The sequence below is a fragment of the Nicotiana attenuata genome, unplaced genomic scaffold, assembly GCF_001879085.1.
Source record: "Nicotiana attenuata strain UT unplaced genomic scaffold, NIATTr2, whole genome shotgun sequence".
Classification (NCBI taxonomy): Eukaryota; Viridiplantae; Streptophyta; class Magnoliopsida; order Solanales; family Solanaceae; genus Nicotiana; species Nicotiana attenuata.
The window spans coordinates 27,153-45,947 of NW_017675093.1; the positions used below are offsets into that span (position 1 = coordinate 27,153).

Consider the following 18,795-nt stretch of genomic DNA (forward strand, 5'->3'; position numbering starts at 1 on the left):
CAAGAGATACGAGGTGTGCCTTGGGAAAATACATTCGTCTCTATGGAGGATCGTGATCCTCCTCTGCTATTTTGTGAATAATATCGAGTCTCGTCAATTCACCATCGACTACCTGCTCCGTCTATACAGTCCCTAAATTTTCTGAGGAGGATTAATCAAGCTCACTCGCCGGGCCAGCATGGCCCCTTTTGATGAGTATTGACGAAGACCGAGACCGAGGCTGGCAGGGGCACTTTATTCGGGTGAAGACTGAAGACTTGATTTCTCCCGAGTTCAAGCCATTTCCTGAGAAGTGGAATGCATCTTGTAAGTGTAACCATTCCTCAAGTGTCAATTTTTCTTCATTTCCCTTCTCATCATTCGTATTTGTGGTTGTGCAGTTGCTTCCCGAGTTCCAAATGCGGTCCCTCGGCACAAGGAGTGGATCGAAGGCATCTGTAAACAGATATCATACTTCGAGCGCTCATGGAACAAGCTTTCGAAGTGCCGATGGGAGGCCCGTTCTCATGGTAAGGTTCTCTTTCGAATGGCTATTACCGTGCTCTTAACTCACATCATACTGACCTTTCTTCTTTCTTTTATAGGTTTTCCTAGACCACCAAACTTAGGACTTTGGAAGGGGATGATGAAGTGTCCTTGTCCATTGATCCCTCTATTACGGGACGGCTCGGGGCTACCGCGGGGGAAAAGAAAAAGATAAAAGAAAATCTTCCGGCTCCCCGGGTCCCGAGGTAAAGCTAAAGAAGAGGGCGGCTCGTAAGCCCAAGAAAAGTACCAATTCCCGGGTGCCAGATTCCGACTCGCTTCTCCGGCTCAGGGATTAGTCGGAAGAAGACGACATTTTTGTTGCCCATGGATTGACCTCTCCCGAGGAGCAGGCGGCAGCCGAGGGGGAGATTCGTGAGGCCGACCTCCCTCAGAATTGAGAGGCCGATATAGAGGCGGGGGTGGGACCCCCCAAGAAGCCGGCTCCGCTCCGAAGGAAGCGACCAGTGTAATAGACATTATGGAGATGCCCTCCTACACCGAGTCCATGCTTGAGAAGGTCCAAGCAGGAAAAGAGGAGTCCAGTGAAGGGGTTCATGGCGCAGATGACCCCTTTCATTCTTTTTTCGATGGTGTGGACTCGACCACTTTGGAAGATTTTTTCGGGATGGGTGACCTGGAACCCGAATAAGGACATATCTTCGGAAGCTGGTGGGCCGAGTTCGAGCCCAAAATTGATTAATCAGTTTATCGCTCTGAGTGTGGACCCTGGTCGCAAGAGAGCGGTTATTCTTACTTTCCCAGAGGATGCCCGGGTTCTATCTGCTCCCATGGGCATAGCCAGCTACCATGTAAGGCATCATTACGTCTTCTTGAATTTTACTTAGGTTTTGACATCTCTCACGACTTTTGTTGTTTTGCATGCCTCACTACTTCACCACGAGATCTTTCTCCGTTATTGTGTCAAGGTCAATCGGCTCGAGCTCGAGCTCAAGGAGCAAGTTCGAAAGAAGGAAATGTACAAGCTTCTCAGCGAGCAACACGACGGGGTCGTCAAGGACTTTCAGGCCAAGCTGGATAGGGCTTAGAAGGAAGCTTCGACCCTGAGGCGGGAACATGCCGACCTGGTCGAAAAGGTAAAGGTCTTTGAGGTTAGAAACAAGGAACTAGTAATAGTGGCTAGCAACAAAACCTCACAGGTCTAATATAAGATCGACCAACTCCGAATCGAGATGAACGAGATCCAATCCATGGACGGGTGGAAAAGAAAAATAGACTTGCCGGCTTTGGAGAAGTAAACCGCCCAAGCAAAGCTAGCATCAGTATACATTCAACTTCGGGTGGTGAAGGTGAAACATGACAAGCGATCCTAGCTAAACTATGATCTCCGAGCACAACTAAGCTCGGCTGTCGCAGAGAGGGATGTCCTCGGTAAAGAGTACGAGGTAATAAAGTCCAAGTTGGAAACAACATCTGCCGATGCCAAGGAGATGGTGGCCTAATACAAGGCTGATGTCGAAGCCGCCGAGGCCCGCCTGAAGACCAATGTTGAATATATGAGGTGGTTGTCTCGATGGGAGACCCTAGAAGACATTCACATCCGAGGCTTTAAATTGTCGGCCGAGATCGAGGAAGCAATAAAGCTTGAGGCCCAGGCAAAGAAACTTTATGATCCTGAAGGTGCCAAATGCCTCGAGAGTTCCGAAGGCTCCGACGGTTTTGGCGACGAGTCGGGCCCCGGTGAAGATCAAGCATGAATGACTTAGAACTTTTTTAGTTTTTATCTTGTGTATGTTTTTGGTTTATTTTGAGGCTATTTTTGTTGGGCCTTTGTAAATACAGTATGGAATATTTTCATAATTTCTATTCTTGCAAATATTTCTAATGCCCTAGCATAGAAACAAATGTAGTAATAAGTCATTCATTTTTCGGAGGTCCGAATAGAGCCTGACTTTGATGCAACTTTATTTGCTCGAGGCATTGAAAACTCGGAGTGACCGGATGTTTTCCCCTAGAAGCTTAAGTGGTTTTAGACGACGCTTTTACCGAGGGTAACCTTTTAGTAGGTTTGGGAATATTATGAAGGCCTTATGTTTTGATTAAGAGCTTCGGACGTCTCCGAGCCATTTTTTAGGGTGGCCGTAGCCTTTTGTGTTTAGGCACTACCTAATAGGTTTTGTGCCTTCAGATTTCGTAGCCCGAGTTGCCCGAACTTTTCTCGAATGACAGTCCCTGAGTAGGGGTAGCCGGTGCGCTCGATAGTACCTGGATAAGGGTAACCCTTGGGCTCGATAGTCCCCGATAGGGGTAGTCCTTGGGCTCGATAGTCCCCGAATAGGTGTAGCCCTTGGGCTCTATAGTCCCCGAATAGGGTTAGGATCTATGTTTTAAGAGACAAAAATGTGTAATAGCAAGGTGGAAACTTTTCTTTTATTTTTGTGTGTAAAGTACATGATCGATAGCGTGTAAAATCTTATATCACATCGAAGGTGGACTATGTGGGCACAATTAACTTGACTGTTTGACCCTTACAATAAATCCTAACCCCGAGCCTAAGTTATTCAAGTACAAAGTTTCATTCTTTCCTTGCTAATTACCTTAACCCGAGGGTGATGGCCCCCAGTATTCGAGGTCGATCTTGAGAGGAATCAGATACTGTTGATATGCCTATTGACTTTGATTTAAGACCGGCCTTTGAATCTAAGTCAACACGATTTACTGTTGCCTCATTAAAAACCTTGACGAAAAACCCATTAGGGTAAAAGAGTGCAACGAATGATTTCAAACCTAATAGTCACATTCTACCTTGGCCGTTGCTTGCAATAGTTAGTCCGATTCATAATAGTATAAAAAAGTAAATGAGATCGTACCTTAGCAGTATACCGTTTTAAGTGTGTCGCATTCTAGTTGTTCGGTAGCTGTGCACCGGTTTCGAGTTTGTACGAGCCTTTGCCAGTAATTCCGACGACTCGATATAGTCCTTCCCAATTCGGCCCCAACTTTCCCTCGTTCGGGTTCCGGATGTGTAGTGTTACTTTCCTTAACACCAAGTCCCCGATCTTGAAGTGTCGGAGGTTGGCTTTTCGGTTGTAATATCTTTCTATCCGCTGTTTCTGGGCAGACAACCAGACTAGGGCGGCCTCACGTCTTTCATCCAATAGTTACAGGCTCGTGCTCATGGCCTCACTGTTCGATTCTTCTGTCGCATATCGGAACCTAAGGCTCGGTTCTCTGAATTTGACTGGTATTAGTGCTTCGGCACCGTAGACCAATGAAAGCAAGGTTGCCCCGGTACTAGATTTCAAAGTTGTACGGTATGCCCAAGAGACTTCGGGCAATATTTCTTTCCATTTCCCTTTGGCATAAGTCAAACTCTTTTTTAGGTTTTGAAGTATGTTCTTATTTGTTGATCCCGATTGTCCATTCTCACTAGGGTGATAGGGTGTCGATAGTATCTTTTTAATCTTATGGTCTTCGAAAAACTTGTTTACCTTGCTGCCGATGAAGTGCTTCCCATTATCACACACGATGTCGGCCGGTATCCCGAACTGATATATTATGTGGTCCCAAATGAAGTCCATGACTTCTTTTTCCCGAACTTTCTCAAACGCCTGAGCTTCGACCCATTTAGAAAAATAATCGGTCTTAAACAGTATGAATTGAGACTTACCAGGTGCCCATGTAGGGGACCGACGAGATCCATTCCCCACTTCATGAACAGCCATGCGGAAAAGACCGAATGTAGTAGCTCTCTGGGTTGATGGATCATTGGTGCGTGTCTCTAACAACCATTGCATCTTCTTACAAAGTCCTTCGCATCTTTATCCATGTCGATCTAGTAATAGCCGGCCCTGATTATCTTCCGAACCAAAGATTTCGCCCCCGAATGGTTTCCTCAAGTGCCTTCCTGAAGTTCTCTCAAGAAATATTCGGTATCTCTCGGCCCCAAGCATATGGCGAGCGGGCCGTCGAATGTTCTTTTGAACAGAGTCCCTTTGGTCAGGCTAAACCTGGCCGCCTTCATACGTAGAGCTCTCAAATCTTTGGGATCCGAGGGCAACTTCCCAGTCTTCAAATAATCTATGTATTTATTACTCCAATCCCAAGTTAAACTTGTTGAGATTATTTCGGCATCTCCTTCTTCTACTACCGATTTTATGAGTTGTACGACTGTCCTGAACTGAATTCATCATCATCAACCGATGACCAAGTTAGCCAGAGCATTAGCCTCACTATTCTGATATCGGGGCACGTGTTTTAGGGTCCATTCCTTGAGTTGATGCAACGTTACCTACAATTTTTGTAAATACGTTTGCATTCGTTCCTCTTTTACTTTGAACGTCCCATTGACTTGATTTACCACAAGGAGGCAATCGCACTTGGATTCGACTACCTCGGCCTTAAGGCTTTTTTCCAATTCGAGACCTACAATCATGGCCCCAAACTCGGCGTCACTGTTAGTCAATTTCACAGTTCTAATGGACTACCTAACTACGTTCCATGTAGGTGGCTTTAACACGATGCCAAGTCTGGACCCTTTTGCGTTTCAAGCACCGTCCGTAAAGAGGGTCCAGATACCCGAGGAAGTCCTCGAGGTTAACAACAATTCCTTTTTCGACTTCGGGTATTAAGGCCAACATAAAGTCAACCACAAAGTCTGCCAAATTTTGGGATTTGATGGTGGTTCGAAGTCGATATCCGATATCGTACCCGCTAATTTCTACGGCCTATTTGGCCTACCAGCCCGAGAGCTCGGGTTTTTGCATAATGTTCCTTAGTGGGTAAGAGGTTACGACACATATGGGGTAGCATCGAAAGTATGGTTTTAACTTTATGGAGGCGCTTAGAAAAGCGAGCACCAATTTTTCCAGGTAAGGATACCTTGTTTCGGCCTCGCCTTGAGTTCTACTAACATAGTAAATACGAAATTGCGTACCTTCCTCTTCCCAGACTAAGACTCCACTTACCGCCACCTCGGATACCGCAAAGTAAAGGTATAACTGCTCATCCGCCTTCGGAGTATGGAGCAGGGGTGGACTCGAAAGGTACCGTTTGAGTTCTTCCAAAGCCAGTTCGCACTCCAGAGTCCAAGAAATGTTATTCTTCTATTCAATAGTGAGAAGAACCGATGGCTTTTGTCTGATGACCTTGATATGAACCGGCACAGGGCGGCGATGCGCCTGGTTAGCCTCTGAACGACCTTCACACTGTCCATCACGGTGATGTATTCCATAGCTTTTATTTTATCGGGATTCATCTCAACTCGATTGGACACCAGTAACCCAAGGATTTTTTCGAATTCGATCCCGAATGCGCATTTTTTCGGGTTCAACTTCGTATTGTGTCTCTTAATATGTCAAAGGTTTCTTGCATATCTTTCAAATGGTCATCTGCTCGCAGGGACTTAACTTACATGTCGTCAATATAAACCTCCATTGATTTTCCTATATGTTCATCGAACATGCGGTTTACTAGGTGATGATAAGTGGCACCTGTGTTCTTTAATCCGAACAACATTACGTTATAACAATAGGTGCTGAATTTCGTGATAAAGGAAGTATTTTCTTGGTAGCCCGGGTCCATCCGGATTTGGTTGTACTTGAAATAGGCATCAATAAAGCTGAGTAACCCGTGCCCGGCCATCACATCGATCATGCGATCGATGTTAGGCTAAGGAAAAGAGTCCTTAGGGCAGGCCTTGTTCAAGTCTTTGTAATTTGCGCACATCTTAATTTATTTCCCTTTTTAGGCACTACCACTATGTTAGCTAACCAGTCCAAGTATTTAGTTTCCCGAATGGAACCTATTTTAAGGAGTTTAGATACCTCATCTTTGATGAATGCATGCATGACTTCAGACTGAGGTCTCCTATTCTTTTGACCGGGTGGAACTTCGAATCCAAATTAAATTTATGAGTGGTTATCTCTGGTGGGATCCATGTCATATCAGGATGGGACCAGGAGAAACAAGTTAGTTTTAAGGAAACTAATGAGTTCTTTCCTGAGCTCAGGGCCCAGATATACCTTTCGATCCGACAAATGTTCGATCAATATAACTTGCTCCAACTCCTCGATCGTCGATTTGGTGGCGTCGGTATCATCAGGAGCTTTAAACGATCTAGGAACTCCATAATCATCTTCCTCATCGACTCCTCATCCCTCCGGTCCGACCAGGACTGGCATTGGTGATTGCTATTTAACTTCGGCCTTTCTGGCCGACTCCGCACTTTTTAATGTCGAAACGACGGACACGAGGAGTACTTCATCGACTGCGAACATCTCCTTTGCGGCCGGCTTCTCTCCATACACTGTCTTGATCCCTCCCGGTGTAGGGAACTTTAATGCCCGGTGTAAGGTCGAAGGTACCGCCCTCATGTTGTGAACCTATGGTTCTCTGAATAGAGCGTTATATCTCATATCCCCTTCGATCACACAGAATTTTATTTCCTAAATGGTCCCGGCAGTGTTCATCGGTAGGGTTATTTCCCCTTTAGTGGTGTCCCATACCATGTTAAATCCATTCAACACCCGGACTGCTGGCACTATTTGGTCTTGTAGCCCCAACTGCTCTACGACCCTCGATCTAATGATGTTGGCCGAGCTACCTGGATCAATCAACACATACTTAACTCGAGATTTATTTATAAGTACAGATATACCAATGCATCATTATGCGGTTATACGATGCCTTCGGCATCCTCATCGTTGAATGAAATGGTTCCCTCCGGGATATAATCCCGTGTCCATTTTTCCCTTGTGATGGATACTTTAGTGTGCTTTAGCATTAGTCCCTGGGGGACATCGACCCCTCCAATGATCATGCTGATGATGTGCTGAGGTTCTTCTTGTTCATTCTGTTTGTTGGAGTCCCTATTCCTGAAGTGATTTTTAGCTCGATCACTCAGAAATTTTCGGAGATGCCCGTTATTAAATAACCGGGCCACTTTTTCTCTTAATTGTCGGCAGTGCTCAGTCCTGTGGCCATGAGTGCCATGATACTTACACATCAAGTTAGGGTCACTCTAGGTAGGGTCGGACTGTAATGGTCGAGGCCACTTGGTATCCTTGATGCGCCCGATGGCAGATATGATGCTGGTAGCACCAACATTGAAGTTATATTCCGATAACCTTGGTGCCTCCCTATCCCCGAGTGGCCTATCGAAACCATTTTTTCTCATGAGTCCCTGGCTACTGTGGCCTCGATCGTTCATCCTTTCGTTTCTCGTAGGGTTACACCTAGATCCGTTACCCGTTCGATCTCCGCTATACGATTGATACTAGTCTCTGTTGGGGCTTGGTTCATGATCGACGACTCTCTTAGACCTGTCATTGGTTCTGATGGGATAAACGGACCCGAAGGGGCCCCCGAGCTGGTCGTCCTCGACTCTGATTTTTTACTGGTACCTATTATGGACGTTGACCCAAGTTACCGCCGGGTACTCTGTCAAATTCTTTTATAACTGCTGTGAAGCCAAGGAGCTTCGGGGGTTAAGTCCTTGAGTGAACGCCTGACCAACCCAATCATCCACAACCGGAGGCAAGTCCATCCGTTCCATTTAAAACCTCGATACGAATTCCCTGAGCATTTAGGTTTCTATTTGTTTTACCTTGAAAAGGTCCGATTTTCTGGTTTCGACCTTGATGGCCCCGGTATGCGCTTTCACAAAAGCATCTGCAAGCATATCAAACGAATCAATAGAATTTGGGGGTAAGTTGTGATGCCATATCATTGCTCCTTTTGACAGGGTTTCTCTGAACTCTTTTAACAAAACCGACTCGATTTCTTCATCTTCTACGTCGTTTCCCTTGATGGCACACGTGTAGGAGGTCACGTGCTTATTTGGATCCGTGGTTTTGTTATACTTCAGAATATTGGGCGTACGAAACTTCTTTGGGATTGGCTTCAGTGCCGTGCTCTGAGGAAAAGGCTTTTGGACAAATTTCTTAGATTCCAAGCCTTTCCATATCGGGGGCGCTCCTGGGATTTGATCGACTTTGGAGTTATAGGTTTTCACTTTTTTGTCGTTGCCTCAATTTTCGTATCCCCCGATTACATCCACTTTGTTAGTTACTCAATTTTTTTTATTATTTCGGAGTTGGTCCCGGGCTCAGCTTTACTTGGCCTTTCTATGACTTGCTCATTTCTTCGGGTGTTTTCCTGGTATGGTTTGGGCTTAACTATGCTGGGGGCGCAGTTTTGATTCTGCAGCTATGCTATCACTGCTTGTTGGGCTTGCAACATTTCGAAGATCACCCGTAGATTGATCTCATAACCTTCACCTTTAGGCGTACCTCGAGTCATTGGTCGGTCTCCTCCATGAACGCTGTTCTCAGGGTCGGTCGGTAGGTTGGCATCGTTGCCACATGTGAGTTGGCATCGACTGGGTCTGCAACTGGGACTCCATTTGGATCAGTAGGGGGCACCTCGTTGCTACGTACTATATTGTTATTTTCACCATGATAGCAAGACTCAGAATCAACGTTCAAGTGAGCAGACTGAGAGTTTCACATTTTTAGGTAGACCTGAAATTAAAATTTCAAAGAACAAGTGTAAAATAGAGTGTGTTATGGAAATCTGTATCAAACTACCACTATTATCCTTAGCCCCGGGTGGGGGCGAATGTTTACCTTAAAAATAGATAACAATTAAATTTATACGCGATTTTAAGGATATGTGGATTAATCCAATACAAGTGATCAACAACATTAGATAAGCAAATTAAAGATAAAATAAATATCCTAACCAGTTGTAATATTCAGTCTGCTCTGCCTTTGATTCAGATGCAAAATATATATGTAAAGCTATGAACAAGAATAAGAACCTTCGAATACCTTAGAAACACAGAAAATAAGTATATATTGCCTTAATATGCGTGTGTATAACAATAAACTTCCCGTTTATATAGTAGGGGCCTTTTACCCTAAGTACAATTCTATGAAAGGTAAAAATCTTCTTTTTCGTTAATCACTGATGCGCCGTCGATACGGGCCGAGATCCACGCCGTGATATCCGGTTGGACGCGGATATCACTGCCCTTCGTTAATTATGCACAACCTTTTGGTTTTGCCTTCCAAGGTCTTGGAACCCGAACCGGATTCAGGGGGCATTATCTCGATGTCCCTGGTGGTAAGCGCTTTGTTAAGACCTTAGTACAATATCAGGTTCCTGACTTCGATCCCGATTTCATGTAGTTATGTCCTTTCTTCGTTTGTCCCACCGGGAAATCGGGGTGTTCACTAGCCCCGATTTTACCCTTATACGCAAATAATTAATTTTTATTTAGTTTCCGAGTTTTAAGTTTACCCGAGAAGTTTGTAAATACACAAAGGCCCCCGATCACACTTAAATTTAGTTTTAGCATTTTTATTGGGAAAAAAGGGGGTCCAATAAATAAAAAAAGACTTGTAGGGGTTGAACCAACTAATTCTTCCAAAAATGAAAAGCAAAGAATCATGCTTTGATAACAATAAAAAACTCAATATAATTTTATAAGTGGGGTCTAGGGAGGATAGTGTGTACGCAGACCTTACCCCTGCCTTGAAGGTGGAGAGGTTGTTTCTGATAGACCTTCGGCTCAAGGAAAGATGAAGAGAAAGTAGCAGTAACAAGTAGTAACAACAACAAGATAATAAGAAAATAAAGTGGGAGGAACAACATGTAGTAATAGAAATCTAACAATAATAGAATACAAGACTAACAATACTACTACTAGTATTGGAAAGAAATAATCTTGTTTACCTAGAACATGGTGATAACAATTAGATTTGATTTTGTGGTTCTAAAAATATGTGATCTATTTTTATGCTAGTTGTTAGGCAATGGATGCTAAGTGAGAGATTAGAAAAAGAAATAAGAGCTTGTAGATAGCTTAATAACCAAACCGAATAGTTGGAAATCGGGGCCTCGAGCTGGCATGCGCGGGCCTCGAGGTCGAGTCGGATGCCCGGCTAAGGGCAGTTGATGAAGTGTTAATAGTTATGATAAATTTGATGGCGGCTCTTTATGACCAATAATGAGCAATAGATGAATAACAATTAATGAAATGTAACAAATATAAGTAGGACAATAAATGTAAGCAATAGAATCAAATAGAGAGTATGTTTGAGCTAGCAGAGAATGTTCTTGTATTGAATAATGTGTGTTGTCTCTCCCTTAGACAATACAAAGGTCCCCTTTATATATGAGAGAAAAATCCCAATATGACATATGTGTAATTATTACATAAAGTAGCCGGTACAACCACTCAATCAGCCTGGTGCAGGCTGTCACTGTTGGTGCAGGCGTTGTCAGAAAAAATACTGCTCCTAGGGAACTCCCCGCTTACTTATGATAACCATCGGTTTGCTCTACCCTGACACCGGGCACGAAGGACCCTCGAAGACTTCGAACCCCGAGCTATTCTCCGGCCCTTCGAGGTGAAATTATGTAATGCCTCGCCGATCGTGAAATTGGTCTTTCCTATTTTAGCCGTATACAAATCTCAACTACCTACTAGCCTTCTACCTTAATTCTCGACCTCCACACCTTCCTGTCAAGGGTCATGTTCTCGGTAAGTTGAAGCAACTTCATGTCCTGTCTAATCACCTCTCCCCAATACTTCTTTGGCATATCTCTACCTCTTCTCAGACCCACCAAGGTCGACCTCTCACACCTCCTTACTAGGGCATTTGTGCTCCTCATCTTCACATCTCCAAACCATCTAAGTCTCGTTTCCCGCATCTTGTCCTCCACCAGGATCAATCCCATCATAACACGAATGTCTTCATTCCTAACCTTATTAATCATGATATGCCTGCATATCCATCTTAATATCCTCATCATGCTTTGAAAAATAAAAAAAATAAATTATATGAAAAATAGTTGACACGTGCATGCATTACACTGCCAGCTTATATATGATTTTGGTCTATCAAGTTCGTAAAAATTCCACTTCTGTTATAAATAGAATTGTATTTATGGTGAATGTCTATATTTAGAGAGATTCTAGGGTTCATTTCTTGGTGGCTAAGCCACCCTCTCCCTATAAATAGAGGGTTCTATTCTATTGTAATTCATCCTAAATATTAATAAGAATTCTCTCTCCCCACTTTTCCCTGCAATACTTTTCTTCTTCTTTTATTGTTTCATAACACGTTATCAGCACGAGACTCTAACCAATTGAGTAGAAGCTTTGGGATTGAGCATAATGATTGTTAATTATTCCATGAACTCCCTTCATGATTAAATTCTGGATTTAAGGTAAGTATTTTACTTTATTTTTCTCTTTTAAATTCTTGAAATTCTATAATTTGATTTTATATACAAGCAAAGACAACAAAGTTTGATTATAACTCTAATGGAGTTCGTAAAAAATTATAACCACCTGAAGTGGTAAAATTTCTATGTCTTGCCATGATCAAATTCATGTATGATTATGGGCACAAAAAGTGGAAACCCGTCCCATTGAATTTGCTCCATTCTCATTCCCTTAAGAGAATTTGATAGCATTATGTGATAAGTCTGAAAGAAGACAAAATTATTACTGTGAATGTATCAATGGATGTGGACGTGGCAATAGATGAAATTATAATCATCATCATTGTGATAATGAGAATATAAGGATTCTCAAAATAATCCTTCACTATGTGAAAGTAATATTTGTCATCGATTTGACATGAGATTTTATAAAGCACATATAGATGACTATGGTCCATTCATGATGTGAATGTGAAAACATCTAATTTATGAATACATATTCATTCTTGAAAGAATATGAACGTGCTAGTGGTAGTGAATATACCACACTCACCTCTAGAAGGAGGTTTGAGATGATATAAGAAAATAATGTCATTATTATGGCATGAATGGTCATTGGTTACGTACCTATTGCACGCCAAAATATTTTGGTAATGTGATTATTAAAGAATACCATTAATGCAAGAAACATATCATCTTGCATATAATTTTGACCATAACCATAATGGTATAACTTTCTCTTTAAAAGAGATATTCATCATATGGATGTTGATGAATATGTGGTAGTACAAAATTAATTGAGAGCTCTAGAAGAGCCAATTATACTATTTTGGAGAAAATTGATTATCAATAAGACGTTGTGTTGTAGTAAGTCTCAAAGAAACTTATTGAGTTTCTAAAGTGCTCGCGAAAGCGGTTGGTCATACTGAGACTATAAATAAAGGAAAGATTTAATATCTTCTATTACTACAACTTGTAGCGGAGTAATATATATGTGAAAAGCTACCCGCTTTATTCTCCAGTTTGTACTACACAAACAAAAGAATGCCACAATAAAGAGAAGTTTATTGATATAAAAACCCATATCATAATAAACTTGGAGTTTATTGATAATTGCACACGTCATGGTGTAAATCTGAAGTTTATCAATATTGATAATTTATTCAGTTGGCATAATTGGTTTAGCCATATCAATTTAAGTATGATGTGCAAAAATAAAAGAGAATTCACATGGGTAAATATTAAAGAACTAGAAAGTTCTTTACAAATTCTCTTATGTTGTCTGTTCTCATTAATTAATATACCAACTAAAATTGGGATCGAATCCCATAAATTCTAGAAATATCAAAGGTGAATATTGGCCCATTCACCTGCCATGTATACCACATAAGATGCATCTATAAGATGGTTACATGTACGATTATTATTAACCCGCAACATGGTGTTTGCGAGGTAACTTGCTCAATAATTTGATTTAGAGCATAATTTCCAGATTTTTTATTCAAGATAGTTCATCTTGATAAATTGGTTTACATCACAATTGGTTTAGAAAAATGATTTATTGAGTGCCTCCACTTAATAGCTAAACAATTGCTTATGAGAACAACGTTTTGTATATCAATTTGATATACGTTATATACCAAAGTATATTACATTCTCCCCTCACAAGTGGTTCATGGTCAGGAACCAAATAATTTCATCTTATTATTATTGATGTGCGGTGTATATTTTGATTAACACCATAACGCACAAAGATGGGTTCTCAAAGTTGAGGAAATAAGTTAGTTTTTCTAACATGAGGGGAGACATGATAAGCAGTTGAGAAAAAGTTACGTGGAATGAATTATCATTTGTACATCTAGATCCTCGAATAAAATAATATGAACTTGAAGTTCATAAATAAGATAATTCATTTGCAATATATTGCAAAGCATGCCAAACGCATTTGCTGACCCAAAGAAAGTAACTATATTCTCATTGCAAATGCTCCTATTAGAATAAGTCCTAGAAGGACAAAGTCTATAGTACGCTTAAAGCATATAGACAAATCGGTTTCAAATAAACTTCTTGATAAAGAAGATGAGAAAATGATCAAAATAAAGGAGGCAAGTGATCTAGAAGATCACATGACATAACACTTCATAAAATCTCAAGAGAGATTCAGGTACCTGAAAATATGAATGAAGAGATCTCTATGTTATGTCTTTATGAAAAATAAGGAGGTTGGAACCGATATAAAATGTTTGTCGACGACATCGATAATAGCGCTAAATATATATGAGGATCTTAAGTCTGAAGAAACAATTCAAGTAGAATTTGGTTTCATATGAAGACATGTAGTTTTGGACATGTAGTTCAAACACTTGAAAGTATAAAGTCAATGATATGTGCAATCAGTTTTCGGTATCTTATATGTCTAGCATGACATGAAAACTTGATATGCATCTAAAGTCTATTATATTGCTTATATGACTAAACAATCCCTGAAGGATTTAAATTGCTTAAAGCATATAGAATTCATGGTCATGAAGTACTACATCCTCAATGCAATTTGTGCACAAATGTATCTTGCTATAACTATATGCATGATAATATGATAGCAAGAGTTTTCACCTCTATGTGAAGATATTGAACTGACGATTCCAACAAGATCATATGAAGACAATCCATCTCTATCAAGAATGATGATTTCAAGGTGCAATATATTCATTCAAGTTAATATGGCTGATTTGTTTATCAAATATCTACCAAAAATCTTTTGAAGATGGTGCACAAGATTGGAATGCAAATGCTTAAAGATGTGAATTGATGCTCTCATCAGGGGGAGTTAATACGCGTTGTACTCTTTTTCCCTTACAAGGTTTTGTCCCACTGGGTTTTCCTTGCAAGGTTTTTAACGAGGCAACCAAAAGGCGTACTGCTAGATATGTGTACTCTTTTTCCTTCTCTAAAATTTTTTTTCCCACTGGGTTTTATTTTAGTTAAAGTTTTAACGAGGCACATTATCTGTTGAATAGACATTCAAGGGGGAGTGTTACAAATAGAATTGTATTTATGGTGAATGTCTATATTTAGAGAGATTCTAGGGTTCATTGCTTGGTGGCTAAGCCACCCTCTCCCTATAAATAGAGGGTTCTATTCTATTGTAATTCATCCTAAATGTTAATAAGAATTCTCTCTCCCCACTTTTCCCTGTAATACTTTTCTTCTTCTTTTATTGTTTCATAACAACTTCAAAAATGTTCAGGGTTTAATAGGTTCTCCGCCAAATTTGAGTTTGAAACTGAAAATTTAGGTATAGTTCTATAACGCGCCAAATAGTTTGCGCCGTGGTCGGCATCCAGTTTCTACCAACTTACGTCGAGCGAACCATTATGATGTACTACATACCCGACTTGTACCGATGTAACTCATTTCATTTAATTAATTATTTCCATGTGACGGTGTTCAACTATTGAGAGTCAAATAAATTATTTTTTAACTATAATTTTTATATACTTTTCAAATATTTTAAATTATTAAGTATTATGACTTATAATACTATATACGTAGTTTAAAATATGTATATTTTATTTTAAAGAATTTAAAGATTATATGCTCACATACACGGTTAAAACTAAGAAGTTCAAATATCAAAAAATAAAAATTATTACATAAATTGGGACATAAGGAGTCAATATTAAGTGAACACTGCAAGGTATTTATCCTTCCGATTTAACGTGCGAAAAACATAGTTCAAGACATGAAATAAAATAGTCATTTGACTGTCATACGAGTACCAATAACCAAAATAATGTACAAGTTTCATCTACGGAGCCTTTATGACGTTAAGAATAAATAAACAAAATTACGAGGCTAGCCAGCATTATACAAAAGAATATATTGAATAGCGTGATCCCACGAAGTTAAAGGTGGTACGTACCAAATGTATGAAGCTACAAGAATCATAGGCCAGATACTCCCTCCTCCGTTCCAGTTTATGTAAACCTATTTCTTTTTTGGTCCGTTTAAAAAAAAATGACCCTTTTTTAAATTTAGAAACAATTTAGCTTAAACTTCCAATTCTACCTTAATGGACATTTGGACATAAGAGCTGTAAAATTCTAAAAAAAGTGAAAAAAAATTCAAGTGATAATGGTATTTGAAAATTAGAGTTGTGTTTGGACATGTGTATACGGTAAAATCACGTGTCCCCGATTTTGTGGGCTCGAGGGTTCATATCGAGGAACAGAGGGCTCGCATCGAGAATAGACTCAATATGGACCGGATTCGAGTTCGAGGACAGAAAACAAGGCTCGAAGATCGAAGTGCACGATGAGTATCGAAGCCGAGTACGACCAACCACGATGGTGCCATTATGGGTTTGTAACAGAAAGAGCCAGATTCTCTCCACGTCCCCAAGATCATGGCGTAAATTTCGGAATAGATTCGTACGAGTTAGTACAAATCTGTACTAGGCAGTTATACAGCTGTGCCAATAAGATTCTTTACTGTAAATAGAAATGTACCTTATTTAGGGTTCCTCTATTATATAAATGGGACCCCAATCATTTGTAACGATCATCAATCATTGGCAACGAATATACTATCTTACTTTATTGCTCATATTTCATCAGAATTGTCCCTCAACTCCTTTATCTTTATTTTACTGTTCTTGTTGACCAACCTCGAGGCCATCACAGCTCGAGGTCGAGGCTTGCTTAAACAATGGTTTGGTTCAACTTACATTCATCATTTATACTTCAGATTTCTTGGTTATTAATTAGTATTGAATTAAACCGTGTATTTTTAAAACCGTAAACAAGTTTAATTGTTACTCGTATTTTCGAGGTAAACAACATGAATAAAATTTTGGGTTGTTTTTGATGTTTTGTGAGTGATATAAGTGAAAATTTTGAAAAACAGCTTCTTGGAGTTTTTCAAATTTTTAAAAAATTCCAAAATGCGTCTTCAGGTAAAAATTAGAAATTTTATGACCAAACTCTGATTTCGAAAAAAAGTGAAAAAATTCTTATGTCCAAAAAGACTCTTAATGAGAAGTTTTTATAACCACACAAATACTCTGGACTCTTTTTTGACTTGTTTAGGACCACAAATTCCAAAAGTATTCATTTATTTTAAAATTTCATGCTCAATCAAACATGTTCACATAAATTAGAATTAGAACAGAAGAAGTAATAAACATTAACATTTCTGATAATTTTCGTAACATCGCGATCATTGTTAGACAAAATAATACTTTCTATATTCGTTAGCTTCTGAAGCCCAATTTTATGTCTTATCCCTAGAATAAAGAACATTTTGAGAACGTACACTGAAAATATTTAGTGACTGGAGAGTTACCACCAAAGAAACTTCCACGAAATTGCCGTTCAATATCGTTAATTATGCTTGCTTTTTGACTCTGTTGACTAGCAATAGTTCCTGAAAATAACTTTCCCCTTCGAGCCAATTCGAATTATTGGGTCAGTAAAGTACTAGTTTCTTTTCCGGCAGGTTGAATTGAACACCCTCGGATCTAAGTTTTTCCGGCAATTACATACATCAACATGGTAGCTGGAGCAAAGCCTAAATACGACGTATTTTTAAGTTTTAGAGGAGAAGACACCCGCAAAAACTTTGTTAGTCATCTATACCGTGCTTTAACAAAGAAAGGAGTTCACACTTTCAGAGATGATCGGAGCGTAGAGAAGGGAAAAACAATCAAAGATGAACTCATCGGTGCTGTTGAAGAATCACGACTGGCCGTTATCGTGTTCTCGGCGAATTATGCGTCGTCCAGATGGTGTTTGGAGGAACTCATTAAGATCATCGAATGCAAGATCCAGAGAAAGCAAACTGTTATACCCATCTGCTATGGTATTAACGAATCAGAAAAGTGCAGCATAGTTGATGCTTTTGCTGAAGCTTTTGCCAAATGTGAAGCAGATTCTACTACGGATAGTTACTTTGATGAGGAGAGAGTGAAAAGTTGGAGGAAAGCTCTAACTGAAGCAATAGATTCAGGCTGGGATGTCAACAAGTGTGTGGAACAGTACTATCCGTGAGTTTCAACTCTCTCAAGTTTAATTGTAGTAATTTCTTTGTCACTCAGTTGTGTATATATATATATATATATATATATATATAGGAATTTCATTTCATTAAGGGCTTTTAACGTTACACGAAACCAAATTAATGAGTAGCTAAAAGAAGGTGAAGGGCTCACTTAAATAACTGAATTAATGAAAGAAACAAGTTTACTCTATCAGTCTATCTTTTGTGCCTATGCATAAAATTAATCTTGCAGGGGTCATGCATGCATATACTGTTTAACCTTTGGTTGTTCAGGGAAAAAGCTTGTTTTCTTTCGATTTATACTAGCAAATCAAATATAATTAATTAATCTAGGTAATTTATCAACTGATGGATGAGTTGAATTGGAAATAATTCATTAATATTGGTAGGAATGAAGCGGAATGTATAGAGCAGATAGTGAAGGAGATTGTTAGCAAGCTAAGATCGGAAGAAGTGGCCGGAGAACTTCAAGTAAATTATTCCTGTCGGAGAGAGTCCTTGGCTTCACTCGTTCAGCAGCATCTCCTTTCCAATTGTGTGTGCCTGTATTTTTTTTTGTGACCATTTATAATATTTAAAAAAGTGATCAAACTTTCTAGTCCAAATAAAAGACGACGATCGACCAATGGTTGGAGTACTTGGTGCGACTTTTTCTTTATATGTGGGGTTGGGGACGGTGAACCACTTGAGCACTCTAATGTGCTTTCTGACTATTGTTAGTGGGCACGATAGACCACTTTACTACTCTTTATGCTTTGTTGACTGCAAATATTACTCTTATTTAGTACTGTAGTTTAGTATAGTATTAGATTAGAAATATCTCCAAAATCATATATAAGGCTCTTGAGTAGATAGCTACCTAATATAGTAATGTACTCCTAATTTGTACTGTATGTTGGATGGTTTAACTATTATATATTTGAGTAGGAACTGGAACAATGCAGTGATAAATTGACCAGCCAAGTCCCTACATTCCTTGGCATTCTCTCATTTTACTTCAAATCCCCCCCCCCCATC

General features: G+C 39.9%; 1 protein-coding gene across 2 annotated transcripts in view; it reads left to right on the top strand.

The window, feature by feature from the left end:
• Positions 1-16,946: 16,946 nt before the first annotated feature.
• The window catches only part of LOC109219640 (TMV resistance protein N-like), a 14,809-nt gene continuing 12,960 nt past the window's right edge, over positions 16,947-18,795 (top strand). Inside the window, exons 1-2 of one of the 2 annotated variants that reach the window (XM_019384114.1) lie at positions 16,953-17,764; positions 18,168-18,609. In XM_019384114.1, the coding sequence (XP_019239659.1) occupies positions 17,271-17,764; positions 18,168-18,339 (666 nt within the window). In that variant the 5' untranslated portion in view covers positions 16,953-17,270 and the 3' untranslated portion in view covers positions 18,340-18,609. Of the gene's footprint in view, positions 17,765-18,167; positions 18,610-18,795 lie in introns of those variants that run through there. The other variant, XM_019384115.1, reaches the window with a different exon arrangement.